This window comes from Lycorma delicatula, chromosome 2, assembly GCF_047948215.1.
Source record: "Lycorma delicatula isolate Av1 chromosome 2, ASM4794821v1, whole genome shotgun sequence".
Classification (NCBI taxonomy): domain Eukaryota; kingdom Metazoa; phylum Arthropoda; class Insecta; order Hemiptera; family Fulgoridae; genus Lycorma; species Lycorma delicatula.
Genome location: NC_134456.1, coordinates 111953330 through 111968903, shown reverse-complemented (window position 1 = coordinate 111968903; position 15574 = coordinate 111953330). Strand labels below are relative to the sequence as shown.

General features: G+C 31.2%; 1 protein-coding gene across 2 annotated transcripts in view; it reads right to left on the bottom strand.

Annotated features, from left to right (window-relative positions):
• LOC142319136 (esterase E4-like) overlaps nt 1-15574 on the bottom strand; it is an 87260-nt gene that overhangs the window by 53478 nt on the left and 18208 nt on the right. For both annotated transcript variants that reach the window (XM_075356087.1, XM_075356086.1), the window contains exons 4-8: nt 14427-14612; nt 13261-13457; nt 8294-8447; nt 3510-3691; nt 1885-2023 (exon numbers count right to left, since the gene is read on the bottom strand). In XM_075356087.1, coding sequence (XP_075212202.1) covers nt 1885-2023; nt 3510-3691; nt 8294-8447; nt 13261-13457; nt 14427-14612 — 858 coding nt within the window. The remainder of the gene's footprint in view (nt 1-1884; nt 2024-3509; nt 3692-8293; nt 8448-13260; nt 13458-14426; nt 14613-15574) is intronic.

The window sequence follows — 15574 nt, the reverse complement described above, 5'->3', positions numbered from 1 at the left end:
GCCAGTGTTACTTTTTTAAGAATAACAATGTTGATTATAAAGCCAGTTCCACTGGGAACAGAATGTGAAGGTTATTGTTGGTTTAGTGTTCAGTATCACCTGAATTTTAGCGGACTTGACATGTTAGTATTCAGTTCTGCACTCAGCTCAGTGAAGAATGCAATGGTAAATCTTTATTCTTCACTTTCATTAGTTTTGCCTAATTTGATGTGCATGTTATTATTTACAATGGTAATATTTCCATGATTATCTTCTGTCACATGACAGGCATATACAATCATTATGTCGCGACTCCCTATAAACATAACATAAATACTAAATATAACAGTTTTAATTTTAACAATATTATTAATACAAATATGCAACAGTTAGATATGATTCTTTTGAGACCCTAAATGTGGGGACTTATCAGAGACTATATCTGCAAACAGAGCAGCACAAACAACAAATGTAATGTGTTTATTGTTCAAAATTATTATTAGAGATTGTAAAAATCCCATTTCAGATAAATAAATTAATCTTGTTCTTCCACATACTTTCAAAACCAATTATTACATATAACCACTCTGCAGCAAAACATCAGCTTTCTAATAAATTTTACTTCACTTGAAATACATCATGTGCCTATAAATCTTCATTACTATAGCATTTCTTAGTTTATTTTAATTATTTACTCGTAAGTTTTAATAATAAATTAGTGAATTCATAGTAGTAAAAGTTGTAAAAAATAATGTAGTGAAGTTTGGGCACATGATGTATGTCAGTTGATGTAAAATTTATGAGAAAGCTCATATTTTGCTGTGGGGTGGTTAGATGTAATATAAAAATTTCAGTATGTTATCATTTCACCAGGGGAGCTGAAATCTTTGTAAAATTTTTCACTGGCCATGGCTCAATCACAAAACATTTTCAAACATATGTTGTATGAACTTTTTTCTTTTTTCAAGCTCTAGAATCATTTTTTAAATTATTTCTCTATCCTTCTAAATCACTCTATATTTTACTAAAAACAATGAAATGATAGGAAAAAATCAACCTATTATTCACGAACAACATGTTGAATAAAATATAGAAGAAAACCAAAAATAAATCAAATAACAGAAAAACATCTCATATACATAAACCAGCAGTCATACAGAATTGGCAACACTATCAGGAAAAATTCTTTCAACACAAAAAATAAACAAGATCGCACAGCAAACTAAATGAAACATATTAAAAAAACAAACTTGAAATTCACAGATTAAGTTGTCATGATCACTCTAAATATTCCATCAGGCAGACACGATGTATACTCATCCAAAGCTAAATGTATAAATTATAAGATAACAACAATAAATAATAAGAAGACAATAATAAGAAACAACATTTGTAAATCACCTTGTAGAATCAGGATTCACAACCAAAGATAACAACATGCAAATTTTTACACATACCACATAAAAACCAAAACCTTATTACACATGAACAATTTTATATTTATAAAATCTGCATAATTTAATAATCTCTTGTAATATATTTATTTTCTGGAGCTCATTTAAAAATAATCGTAGCATAAATTGAATGCACAAGAAACCAAATATATTTTTCTACATACTTAATAAAATTTCTAATTATTTTATGATGTGTATTGTTTGTAACTAGTATTCCATAGAAGAAGGTGTTGATAATTAACTTTAAAAGACCTTTGTTTTTTTTATTTAAAAACAAATTATTTATAGTTTTTAATTATTTTGAAGTCTAATTAGATTTTGTCAAACACTATAAAAACATAAAATACTATTTTTGGCAAACTAGCATGTTGCAATTGCTATGATTCAAAGTATTATATTAGATATTTATTAGAAACGTAAAAAAAAATCAAATAAAACAATAAAAAATTACCTAAGCTAGAAAATCCACCACTTAATATATCAGCTATTGTCCCATTCCCTTTGTGTGCAAACATGTAAAAATAAGCTGTTCCTTCATGGTTTTCAACTGCAGATGAAGCACATTGAAGAAATAAAGAGTCCCCATACATCTGAAAGAAAATATTTTTGTAATATAAACAGTATTATAACTAGTCAATTATATTCACTAACTAAATCTTTCTCCATTTCTTGTTGTTATATATTTCTAAGTGCATCCATCAATTACATTTAATTTTAATTAAATTATCATTTTGTGATTGTTACTCAATCACGCAATTGGTAGTTATAATGGCTGCTAATGTTTTCACATATTGTTATAGTTATCCATTAGAACATATTAATGCTTCACATTTTGGGACTGAAGTTTCACCACGTAGATGATCACGATATAAGAAACAGTTGATCTGATTTAATCAAATACGTGGGCAGTCATGGAATGTAATGAAGTAAAACAAGAACAGAAACAAAAATAAACTATTAACAAGGCTGTGGCAGTACCAGTTTTGATATTTGAAGGTAAGCATGGATAAAAAAACATAAAAATTCCATCCAAATTTCAAAAAGAGATTTTTAAGATCAAACGATGTATTTGTTTTGGTCAACTTTTTTTTACTTGATGAGTTAATTCATCACATAAGCTCGCTTGTGCATGAAAATATAAAAATAGAAATATTGCAGCATGTGAAAAATGCCATACCTGATGGGGATTCGAACCTGATACCTCTTAATGAAAGGCCAAGAAGACACTATCACAGACAGAGGTTCGCAGAAACTTATTAATGAAGATATAAGGAGAGAGTTGGTTATACTTTCAATAGTCACAGGACAGATATTCACATTATTAAATGTACCATATAAACAGAAACTTTAACTTTCAACAAATGAAGTTAAAACAAGAGGTAAAATACTGAGCTGGTAAAAACTCTAATGTACGGTTAGAACAAGAAAGTTTTTTTATCGTTTCCTATATAATGGAAATATTTAATATTAACAATTCATAACATTTTGATTTACAAGAATATTATATTCTTTTATATTTCAGTTTCTGTAATAACAAAATACCTAATAAATATTTAAATAATCTGAAAGATTTCTCAATTAATCTGTATAAAATACATTAAAATATTTCCTTTTTCAAGAAAAATATTAACTGTTTATGTGTTTTAAAACAGTATTAAATAAACCAAAATATTTTGATATTTTAACATGTATTACCTTAAATCTTCCTAGCAAATGCTGGAATGGTTAATCTTAGTAATTTATGAAATGCCATCCCCACTACTCATCATATGATCTGTAAAATTTATAATTATAATTTTTTCTTGTCTAAATAAAATGTTTATTTATTCAGAATCCAAAAGATGTTCTGGATAATAAGTTCCAGAAGTTCATTTCCAAAAAACTTGGTAAGATATTTCAATGTATTCACTCACTTTAGAAATTGAATTGTTTTTTAATCAGTTTCTAATAAATAAATAATTTTAAAGAATATTTTCTCATGTTAATTGAAAGTAATTTTAACATGAAAATTTAAAATAATACAACCACAAGCATTTCTATTCTATAATTTTTTATTATTTTAAGTTTTTTACTTACATCCATAAATGGTTTGATATTTTCTATTGTGATTAATTTATTAATATCTCCAAAATAAAACTTTCTGATTTTGTTTGTAAGTTCATCAGGATTATTTGTTGATTTATCATAAAATAGTGCTACTGGTAATAATTCGTTTAAACGTGCATTCAGTTCTACCATTTTTTCTTTTATCCCTAGCACTGAAATAAAACAAAAAAAATTCAGTTAAGTATATTTGCTCTTATATTCATAATGTAATGAATTCATTAAAAAAATATGGTTGCAATGTTTTAGAATGGTTGTTCTTGGGATTTGGGTTTACCAATCCAAAGTTGCCTTTTATGCTACTCTAATTATATTTTTCTTTTATTAACAGAATTCACCATAAACAGTTTATTTCAGTTTTTCAGTATAGTTTAGAATTTGTTTCCAAACTATTTGTTTTTTTCTGTTTATCTATTTACTCTTAATTTATTTTTATTTATTCTTCCACATCATATCATTCTGAAACTATCCTCAGATAGTTGTAGACCTGCTCTTTTGATTTAAAATATCACTTGTTTTCTAAAAATTGTGAAACAATCATTGTCAAGATCAATGATTGTGAAACAGAACACATTGATGTGGCTGAAACCATTTCAGTTTGGTTTTTTTCTTAAACACCTTGGGATAAAGATGTTGCTTATGCAAAAAGTTAAGTGTATCATCTGTTTGATGTTTTTAATAGTAAGAAAATTAAGATTCGCTAATTGCAATTTCACACTTAATTAGCAGGAAGTTTAACGTCATAAAAATGTATATATTTCAATGAATTTTCTGAGAAGTATTAACAAATTCTCTGAAAATATTATCCTCTGTAGCAATAAGCTTAAAAGTTATGCTTACTGCCTATTTTTCTTTCAATTGATTTTTATTATTATTATTTTGTATTATTCAATAAAATAATAATAATAATAAATTGAGTGGGATGACCTTGCACCATGTATGAACTTGAAGGTTTTAGAGGCAGTCGACATAAGCAGTGTTCTCTTTTACTCTTTTAATTAGAAAGTATTTATAAAAGAACATATGTAGAAATAGTGTCTAGTATCAAATTCAGTCAATGTATTAATCCCAAATCCTTTAAAATTGAAAAATTCGCCAAGTCAATAATTGAAACTCTTGCAAGAGACATATATTGTTGTGTTACATGTGCTAGTTTTTGAATGGCATAAATGATAAATGCTTTAAGAGTTCTAAATTGGAGGTTGATGATAAGATTAAAAAAGAGTTGGGCTCAAAAAAAGAAAGGAACCAGAAATGCCATTGGGCTGCTAAAAATGGTTGGAGAGAGACATTTAGATAGAGGAAGAGAAATGAATCTATTTTATAGATAGCAACAGCAACACAAATAAATAAGAATATGACTGACTGGATTGGTCTAGGTCAAGGTGTTAAACAAGGATTTATTGCTAAGTAAGAATAATGGAAGAACAATAAAGAGGATTTATAGATAAAGAAAAAAATATTCGGAAGGAAGAATAGAAAAAGTAAAAAATGAGCAAAGGAAAGTTTCAGTAAGAAGAGGGAATTACTACATAGTAAAATTCTGGAATTAAGAGTTAAGGCAGAGGTTGTCAAATGTTATGAACGAAGTATGTTTTTGAAGGGGATTAAAGCATGAACAATTAGGATGAGGGAAGGGCTGGATTGAGGTTTATGAGATGTGGATATGGAAAAGGATAGAGAAAGAAGATGGATGAATAAAGTGAGGAATGAGGAAATAATAAACACAATTACAGAAGAAAGAGTACTGACAAGGGAATTACTCAAAATAAAAGAAAGCTGGTTAGTTCACATAGTTAGAAGAAGTGTAGTCTGCTTTGGGAGTGTCAGTAGAAAGAGAAATAAGAAGGATGTAGTTAGTGTATTAAAAGAAGTTTAAAAATAACAAGGAATGAAAGAAAAGGCTTGAGATAGAAATAGAGGGACAGAGGTGGCTTAAGGGACCTGCCCCCAGACAGAACACCAGACAATGATGATGGTGACAAATGCTTTCCTGAAAGTTGAGAAAAGGTTGAAAATTTGAAAAAAACAACCACATCAAAAAGGTGGTTGTACAACAAATGTTACTTGATCAGTTGGACATGAACAAATTCTGCACCAAGTACATCCGAAAAACTTGAATACGGAAAAAACTTTCAGAAAAAAATATTTGCAAAATTATGAAATGACTAACAATGAAACCAGACTTGCAGGAGAAGATACTCATATTTGATAAAATGTGGACTTTCTATTACAATCCAGAAACAAAGAAACACTCCCTCACATGAAAGAAGAAACAATGTACAAAACTATACTGAATGCAAAGTTGAAAATTTTTTTATGCTAATAGCATGGTAATTGTTGAATAGTAAAAGAATGCATCTTAAATGCTCTTGCCAAGGTGGAAAGCACCGACTGTAAATAAGTTCCAATGTGTTCCAACTCATGTACTCATGTACCACAACCCTGCAGGCCTTGGTACATAAATTTGTCTAACCATACCGCTATTAAGCTGTATGTGCATACGGCATATGGCTTTAAGCATGCGAAACTAGTTGTGAAAAAATCCGAAACCAGGGGAAACCCACAGGGTCCCGTTCTCAGTCCCTTGCTGTTGAACCTGGTATTCGACAGATTTCTGGGATTGACATTCCCGGAAAGGGTTACAGCTCAGGCTTTTGCCAGTGACTGTCTCCTGTTAGTTCGTGGTAATTCACGACCACAGCTAGAAGACCGAGCATAAGTGGCTTTGTCAACTGCAGAGGGCTGGATGGACATGAAAAATTTAAAGATTTTGATGCCCAAGATGAAGTGTATGCTTCTCAAAGGTGCAGACAATTTATCATACAGTCTTAACCACCATATTAAGTATGAAGGTTGTGTAATCAGCTGACTTAGAGTTCATAAGTTCCTAGGTGTTTTGTTTGATGTGAACTTGCTGCTTAGCAACCACTTTAATAGCAGGGGATGCTGTGTATGTGATGTACAAGCTTAGGAGAATTGCTCAGAAGGATTACGGGTTGTCGTGCAGTCATTTACACAGGTGTACCGAGGTGTCTTCAAAAGTATGACCTCTTATACTGCGTCCGTTTGGGCACATAGGTTTGAAAGAAATCAAGCACTTATTCAAAATTTAAGGAGTGCTATGTGCAGAGCCTTAATTGTATGCACTGGTGTGTTTAAAACAACCTCCTATGAGACTACTACCACATTGGGAAAGGCTCTCCCAATCAATTTAGTAGTGAAAGTTCGAGAGACCATCTGAAAATTGTGAAAAAGTATGGAGGCTGAGGTATTTAGGATGTGGTTTCAAGCTGGGCCACAGTATCAGAGCAGAACAATGATCACAATGCTCCAGTTCTAAATTTCGAACAGTTGCCCATCTCCTGCCTGCAGAGGAAGCTTTAAACCCTTGCAATGGAAGCATGGCAGCTGGAATGACACACCACAATTAAGGGAAGATTCTTGTATAAGTTTATACAGATTCTAGGGAGATGGTATGCCTCGAGCTTGTTTTTAAGGGCAATGGGAGCCCAAGTGCTCTCCAACCACGTGAATTTGAAACAGTATTTGTTTCGGTTCCACCTGGCAGTTGATGACCTGTGCATCTGCAATTGATGAGTTTCAGTTAAACGAACACATGATGTTTGACTGCCCAGCTCTTGGGGGGGGGGCCAGAACTCAGGCCACCCTGGAACTTAGACATCAAAGAGAAAATTGGCCACTCATAAACTGCTAGTAAATGAGGTGTGAGCCGCATTGTCGGACCGTGTGGGATTTCCTTGATGCCGTTGCTTTGTTCAACCAGCATCAGAAGTTTAAGGGACATAAGATTCCTATGGCTTGTTGTAGGAAGCTACCCTCGAGAAATGGCTTGCCATCGGTCAAATATAGCTCCATGTGCTATAATATGGTGGGCAGATACTTGCTGGCATTCAATGACTTAGGCGTGGCAGGAAATTGCTGTCCTTGATGGAATAAATTTTAATTTATTGACAAGTCATATATTTTAGTATGTAGACGGGTTCACCCCTATCCATTTTAGAAATATATAACAGGTGAGCAGTGGGACATGCAGGTAATTGGTGTAGGGCACCGCGCTAATTCTGTTAGGTACGTTAGGTACACAGTTAGGTAAGCGCTAGGATCTTGGTAGCTTACCAAGTTCCTAGAGCCAAGACAATCTTGGTAGCTTACCAAGACAATTAGAGCTTGGTAAGCTCTAATTAGGATTTTGGTAGCTAAACCGTTTTGAGACTCAGTAGGCAATTGTGGCACGAACATTGGGTCTTATACTTAATGGCAGAAATGCCAGACAAACCAATCTGCCTTTGACCTCTCTAGCACAAACCTGTGAAGAAGCAACCTGCAAATAAACTATACATTTAATTTGAGGTTATACTGCTTCTTTGCAGAATGAGCTCAATCACAGTTTATCAGTCTTTCTCAACCTCAGACATTTTTTTTTAATGCCATAGTGTTAATTATACACCTGAAACAATAAATTGATAATGTAAGAAAGCATTGAAACCCATTTAAAAGTAATTATACACAGTCTGATAAAAGTAAAATAAAAACAACAGACAAAAAATTGTCATAAATTCATTGAAATCGTATACTACAAAATATTTTTTTAATTCTATAATGTTTAATTTTTTTTTCTTTCTAAAGTGCAAATATTATATTTTTATTATATATGAAGTGTTAAATTGCAGAAAATTGATCTTTTTTATGTATTTAGAAAATGTTTTAAAATTACGATAATATGTTTAAAATACCTGCTACCATCCCAACACCTTCATCTTTTGTGACTCCTATCATCATTGGAATGCTTGATTTTACAGTTAAAGGACTTTCAGTCATAAAGGCATCTTTAACTTCTTTTGGCTCCACAACAGGTACAAGTGATACCATTGGTATCATTCTCCATATCTAGAAAATATAAGCAATGACTTCTGAGAACATGATATAATTTCATTGGAAAGATATAAGAAATTAAGCCAGAGTAATAACAGTAACTCATAGTGTCGCTTGAAGTAACACATAATTTATGAGTACTATCTAGTTTCATATCTCAACTTTTTAAATTCATAAATATCACTAACATATTTTAAATAAATTATATTTATAAATTTAATTAAAACATTAATTAAATACATAAAGAACAGAAAACCCTCTTTAAAATGAACCATGTAAAGAGTACAAATGAAAAATGTTAAAATGTTAAAATTATTCACTTTTAAATCAACAGAAGATTAATTAAAATTAAAAGAATCGACAGAATATTTAAAGATCAACAGAAGATTAGTTTTATAATTATGTTTAACTTTATATTATGAAATATTATTATTTAGATTGATTCTTATGGTATAATGAAGTCTATTGAAATCTGGTTCAGATTTCCTGAGTGAAGCCCCATATGCTGCTGCATCCTTGTTCATGTAAAAAGTGTACCTGCAGTTTGTTACATCCATGGATCACCAGGCCAGGATGTGTAGTTGATTAGATCGTAGCATTAGCCACTTTGTTTCTTGCTTAATTTACAATCTCTCAAAAATTTTACTGTAACAAATAAGTTAAAAATAATAATAACACTGCCCAACAATGAAATGTTTCAGGCTCAAAAATAGCTTATACTGTCATATTTCCATCTGCTGAATACAAAAGTCACCATATAATGACCAATTAGCTCTTGGTTTGGAGACACGATGACATGTCATTTTTTACCCGATCTACATTTTAATTTTGGGTGAAATTTTGTATTTGGAGTTGTCACACCTGTTAAATGACAAAACAAAATGTTCTACAGCTGTTTGTAGTTTATAAAAATGATTGCTGTTGCTGTGACTGTCAGTTTCATATTGTTTGTGTTGTAATTAGTGCAGAATTTCTGGTTTTCAAGTGCTTCTGAAGTGAAAAATTTATTATATCAAAATGCCATGAAAATGTGAAAGTTCAGTCAATAATCTACATTTGTGGTGAAATAGCATTTTCATCACTGAAATGCAATCTGACGCCTCTTGTGAATACTGCCAGTCAGCATTATTTTGGTATGAAGGTAGGGCCAGGATAAGTCATGGGCTCCACATAAATGTTGCAACTCATGTTCAGTTGTACTACGAGAATGACTGAATATTAAAAAAAAAAGATCTGTGGCTTTTGCTGTGCATATGGTTTGGCAGGAGCCTTTAAACCATACAGATAATGCTATTTCTGCTGGACTCAACTTACAAATGCAGGATTGTCAATGAATAAAATAGGAACTGTTAAGTATACCAATCTTCCATCTGCTATTCAATCTATTCCACATTCAGATAGTTTACCAGTTCCTACTCCATCTGAAAATTATGTATTTGGAATAGAAAATGATGACAGTGTGGAAGAACAAAAACCCAACAAGCCTTTCGCATCCCATGACTCTGATTTTTACAAAAAAGATGATAAACCCCACAAACTGAGTCAAGCAGAATTGAATAATCTCATTCAAGACATTTATTTGTTGAAGGAAAAGACAGAACTTCTAGGGTCAAGATTTCAGCACTGGAATCTTCTCCAACATGATATCAGGGTCTCACAGTACAGACGTCATCATAGGGATTTGCTTTCTTTTTTTGAGAAGAAAAACAATATTGTTGTTTGCTGCGACGCTAATGGCTTGATGAGATGTTTGAGTCTGAATCATGATCTAACTAATTGAAGGCTATTCATAGACTCCTCCAGGTTTAGTTTGAAAGCTATATTACTTCACAACAGTAACCATCTTCCTTCTATTCCGGTTGGTCATGCAATTCAGATGAAGTCACATTAAAGCCCATCAGGGCTATGAACGTTGTGGGGTGCTGACCGGAGGTTCAGGTGAAGGTTGGTAACACTCCAGTCACTAATTCAGTTATGATATGCTGTCGTGGCAATGAATTTTGGATGAATTGTTATCCAAAAATGGCATAAATGGCATTTATATTATTTGCAATCATTTATATAGTGGGTTTAGGTGGTGATAGAAATCTGTAGTGTTAGGTGTGGGGTCTTTGATCTTTTATGTGTAGGCTTTTAGCTTAGTTCCTGAGGGCTACGTGGAAGAGTTACGTGTCTGACGTCTTTGAAGGCAAACTTGACAATGGCGGAATTTACTGATGTGGATATCTCTCGAGGCATCTGCATCAGTGACATCTCACAAAACTGGACTGATGACTGTGGAATGTGATCAGTTTGAGGGCAAGAAGATATTCTCCAATTAAGCCACTCATGGCTAGGAACAGAAGGGGTGGTGTAGAGACCAGACATGCTGCGAGGCGGGTGCTTTTCTCTCTTGGGGAGAATGGAGTTCACATGAAGGAGGTTCAAATCCTAGTAAAGGCAGTTACTTTTATATGGATTAGAAACTAGATCACAGATACCAATGTTCTTTGGTGGTTGGGTTTCAATTAACCACACATCTCAAGAATGGCCGACCTGTGACTAAACAAGACTATACTTCATTTACATTTATACATAACACATCCTCATTCATCCTCTGAAGTAATACCTTGCGGTAGTTCCAGAGGCTAAACAGAAGAAAAAAAGAGTTCACATGAAGGAGAATTATGCAAACATGGCAATCCTCTTAGACTCAATCAAATATGCTGAACACAAGTGGAAAATCTGTGGCGATTTAAAAGTCATTACTGTACTCTTAGGAATGTAACTGGCGTATCCTAAATACTACTGCTTTATATGATTGTGAGACAGTAGGGATAGGAAATCACATTATATTCAAGCAGACTGGCCTGCAAGAAATCTTCACTCGAGCAAGGAAAATCCTGTTACTGAGCCTCTCATGGATCCAAGAGATTTTCTTCTTCCACTACTTTATATAAATGTGTATTTGATAAAAAATCTTGTTAAAAGTATGAACCAAGGACAGGCCTTTAAGTACTTAAGAGACAAATTTTGTACATTAAGTTAAGCAAAAGTTAAGGAAGCTATTTTTGTTGGGCCACAAATTCAACAACTTGAAAAGAATCCTGCGTTTGACTGAATTTCAGAGGGGAAAGAAAAGGAAGCTTGGGAAGCCTTAAAGAGAGTCATTCATGGATTTTTAGGCAACAAAAGAGATGAAAGCTATAGTCGGCTGGTGACATTACTTCTTCAAAAATACCATCAACTCAGATGCAACATGTCCCTTAAAATCCATTTTCTCTACTCACACCTGGACTTTTCCCTCCTAGTTGTGGAGTTGTCAGTGATGAACAAGGAGAAAGATTACATCAGGATATTTCTGTAATGGAACAAAGGTATCAGGGCCATGGGAATAAATCAATGCTTGTGGATTACTACAGGTCTGTGTGTAGGGATGCTCCAGAGCTCACTTACAAGAGGAAAGCCAAAAGACAACAATCTCATGAAGCCCCCACATGATTCGCTTCAGACTCAACCAACTGCTAGGTATTCTTCCATCATTTAAGAATTCTTCGAATGTAACTGTCATTAAAAAAATGTCAAATGGACTTTCTATTTTGTTGGTATATGTAATTAAAATGTATTGTATTCTCTTAATCCATCAAAATAAAATACATTCACCCATTGTATATCACAGTAACAAGCGGTAATAAAAATTTTCCTTGGTCAAATTTGTTTTCCTCAACCCAAAATTAGCAAGATTTAACTTATGAAGTGAAGGAAACATTCAAAAAAAAGTTTTTTTGTTAGACAGTGTAATTTGCACAATCTCTTGTTCAAAAATATTTTTTTTATAGAATCACAGATGAAAAAAACTTTATATATTTATTTAGTTATTTCATGTTTATTATATGTTATAAGTATAGAATTACTGACAGATCATGAAATTAAATTATTTTTCTTCTGTAAACTTACTTAAAATAGAACTGATTTGTTTATAAAATTTTATTGCCAGTTTAGATTAGTGTTAATCAAAAGCTCCCATCCTCAGTATTGAAAAAGCTTATTTTAATTTTGGTAAATTTACCCGTGGAAGATTTTCTAAGCAGCAATTTTGAGTTCAATTAAATCACACAAGATTTTACATTAATTTCTATTTTAAATATTAGCATTTTTAAAAATTGCATGATCAAAAGAAGAATAAAGCCCAAATTGTTTCCAAAAACATGTTCACAAATATAGTGCAAAGTGTTTTTTTTTTTACCACATATCAGCTTATCAGGCTTTGAAAATATGAAGGTTTTAATAATTCTGGATCAGCTGTTCTTAAATTATATTATAACAAACTGGCAAACATAAAGCAATTCCAGAAATTACAGAGATCATCTGTTATAATATTGTCTGAGTAAATCTATAATCCTGTCAAAAAATGAACACTAAATAGATGCTACACTAATAGAGTCATTTTACATGAACATTTAATTAAATGGTGAAAATATAACTGGCTTTATTTGTATTATGAGTTAAAGTTTGTTGAACATTGAACATTGTTTTTTATTACTATGACTTTTCTATGACTTATATTCCTGAACTTTTAATTTTAATGACATGACATGTTTATCAAAAACTAGTTTTTTAATAATAAATAAGTTTGCATTTAGCCATTTTGATTTTCCCTATAGGAAGTTAAGAAACAAGTTCCTACAACAAATCATTATTTTAAAGTAATATTTTGTTATTTTTCTTCACTTCTCTGACTAATACAGTGGATTATTTATTATTATAATGGTAAGATTAGATGGATGAAATGAACAAATGTTAAATACTTAAAAGTTATAGCTATGAACAGAAAAGAAAGAAACATTACCTCAAATTTATCTATTGCTTGTGTTAATTTGTCTGCAGACACTTTTCTTAAGCATTCAACCAAAAGATTAGATGGTTCAGTTGGGCAATTTACAAAAGATGCTAATTTTTTTGTGTTATTTGCTACTGCTCCAGGTATAAATGTTGACCATGGACAATGTGCTGTTCCACTCATCGGTATTGCACGGTGAAATAAACCTATTTATGAAACAAAAGTTTAAATTCCATATTCTTTCAATTAAAATATCTAAAAAACACTTAACATTCAAGTCATAAGAATGTCAGTTTGAAGCAAAGCATGCATAAAATTGTATAATATTTTTATTCTTTTTACATAGTCATATGAAAAATAATCATGACTTAATCCCTTAGTCGTTTTTTTTTATCATAATTGTATTTGCATATAGATGTGGTTAGTTTAGATGTGAAACTAAGACATGTAATGCTGAAATTAGTTGATCAATTACGATTGAATCAGATCCTACCATTTGATAATAATCAGGCCCTTTCCGTCTCAAAATCTTCATAGCTATTTTTTGAGATTTAAATAAAATTATTTACGTAACAAACAAAACTATAAATCTACTGTTAAAGCAAACAGTGGTTATCTTTCTACACTGATAATTCATCAACTGACTGTGACCTTTTGTATCATTTGCAATGTATACTTTGATTATGAATTGGTCTACATTGAACTTTCAGAATTTTTTTCTGTCTGTGCACCAATAAAAATACTTAAAAAAATCTTACACTTAGTAATTTAAAATAAGCTATAGTTCATATTTATTATTAAAAAAGTAATAGGACTAAAATAACCATTTATTTTTCTTCATCTAGAACAAAATAATAAATATTTTTGATAACAGAGAATAATGAATTCATCAAACTAAAACATCTTTTTCCTTCTTCAGTTGGAACAATCATTGCTCATATACTCGTACATATACTTAAAAAGTCCTATTCCAGGATAAACATAATAATCATTAGATGAACTTCTGAAAATATGCACACATTGATTGGTATTTGGAATAAAACCTTTTTACTACATCAATGTAAACATGTACATCAGTATTTCATTAACAGGTTTTAATGGTTTCTGTTAGTCATAGATTTCTTACAGATATAGAAAAATAATTTTTTTACAACTAAAAACTCTGTATAGTTTACCTTTTGCAAGAGGTGATAATGTTAAATAATGTACACATGCTCCACCTGCACTTCCACCAAATATTGTTACACTTTCAGGATTACCACCATAAGAAGCAATGTTTTGTTGAACCCACTTCAAAGCTAATACTAGATCTTTCATACCATAATTTCCAGACATTACTACATCTTCAGTACTTGCAAATCCTACATTACAAAACATAATTTTAAACAAATTATCTAAAGTACTTACATCTTTTCAATAAATTACAGGAAATAACAACGCTATTAATAATAACAAATAATATAACAAGCAATAGTAATAAAATGAATGAAACAAAAATATATGTACAATATGAAATAAACCATAGCTACCCAAATGATGTGTAAATATTTATCATTTTCATACGTAATTGTCACTACATGCTGCAAATATTTATTCATAACACAGGTCAACAAAAAAAAAAATAATAACTTGAAACTGAGATAAAAGGAGGTGATGTAGAATGTATTTTTTATGCTGAATCATAAAATGAAATCAGTTTTTTTCATCACCTTCAGATTTTTAGTTATGACTAATTAAAAATATTGAGAAACTTCTTAAATAACAGAATACAAAAATAATAATAATTACAATTAAAATTCCTACCTTTAATTTGTAGACAATTATATTTATCTTAATTTCTTTTTTCTTATTCTCCTTTTGTGCTCAGTGAAGTCTTCTCTTTTTATCATCCAGCAGTACGCAATCTTCATACTTTCATCTTCATCTGCCTTGATATTGTTGTTCCATTTGCAATATAACTTGGTTGGAATCTTTATCCTTTTTCATCGCTGATGTCACACAAGTTTAAGGGGAAAAAGTTCAAATGAGAATATAAAAAAGGAATTTTTAATGACATTCTGCCGCCTAAATTTTTGTAGTTCACTAAGAGTTCATTTATTAGCTGATCATGGTTTTCAGTTGTTTGTTTCCAAGAAAGCCAGTAATGACATCTTTGAATGACTTCCATGCTACTAGTTCTTTAGTATTCAGTTTGCAGTCCAATATATTTTCATGAATTAATTTTCTTATTTGTGCCACAATGAATATTCCCTCTTTTAATTTGACTTAAGCTTAGCTAAATATTTAAAGCCGTCTCCATTTTTATTTAATGTTTTTATAAAAT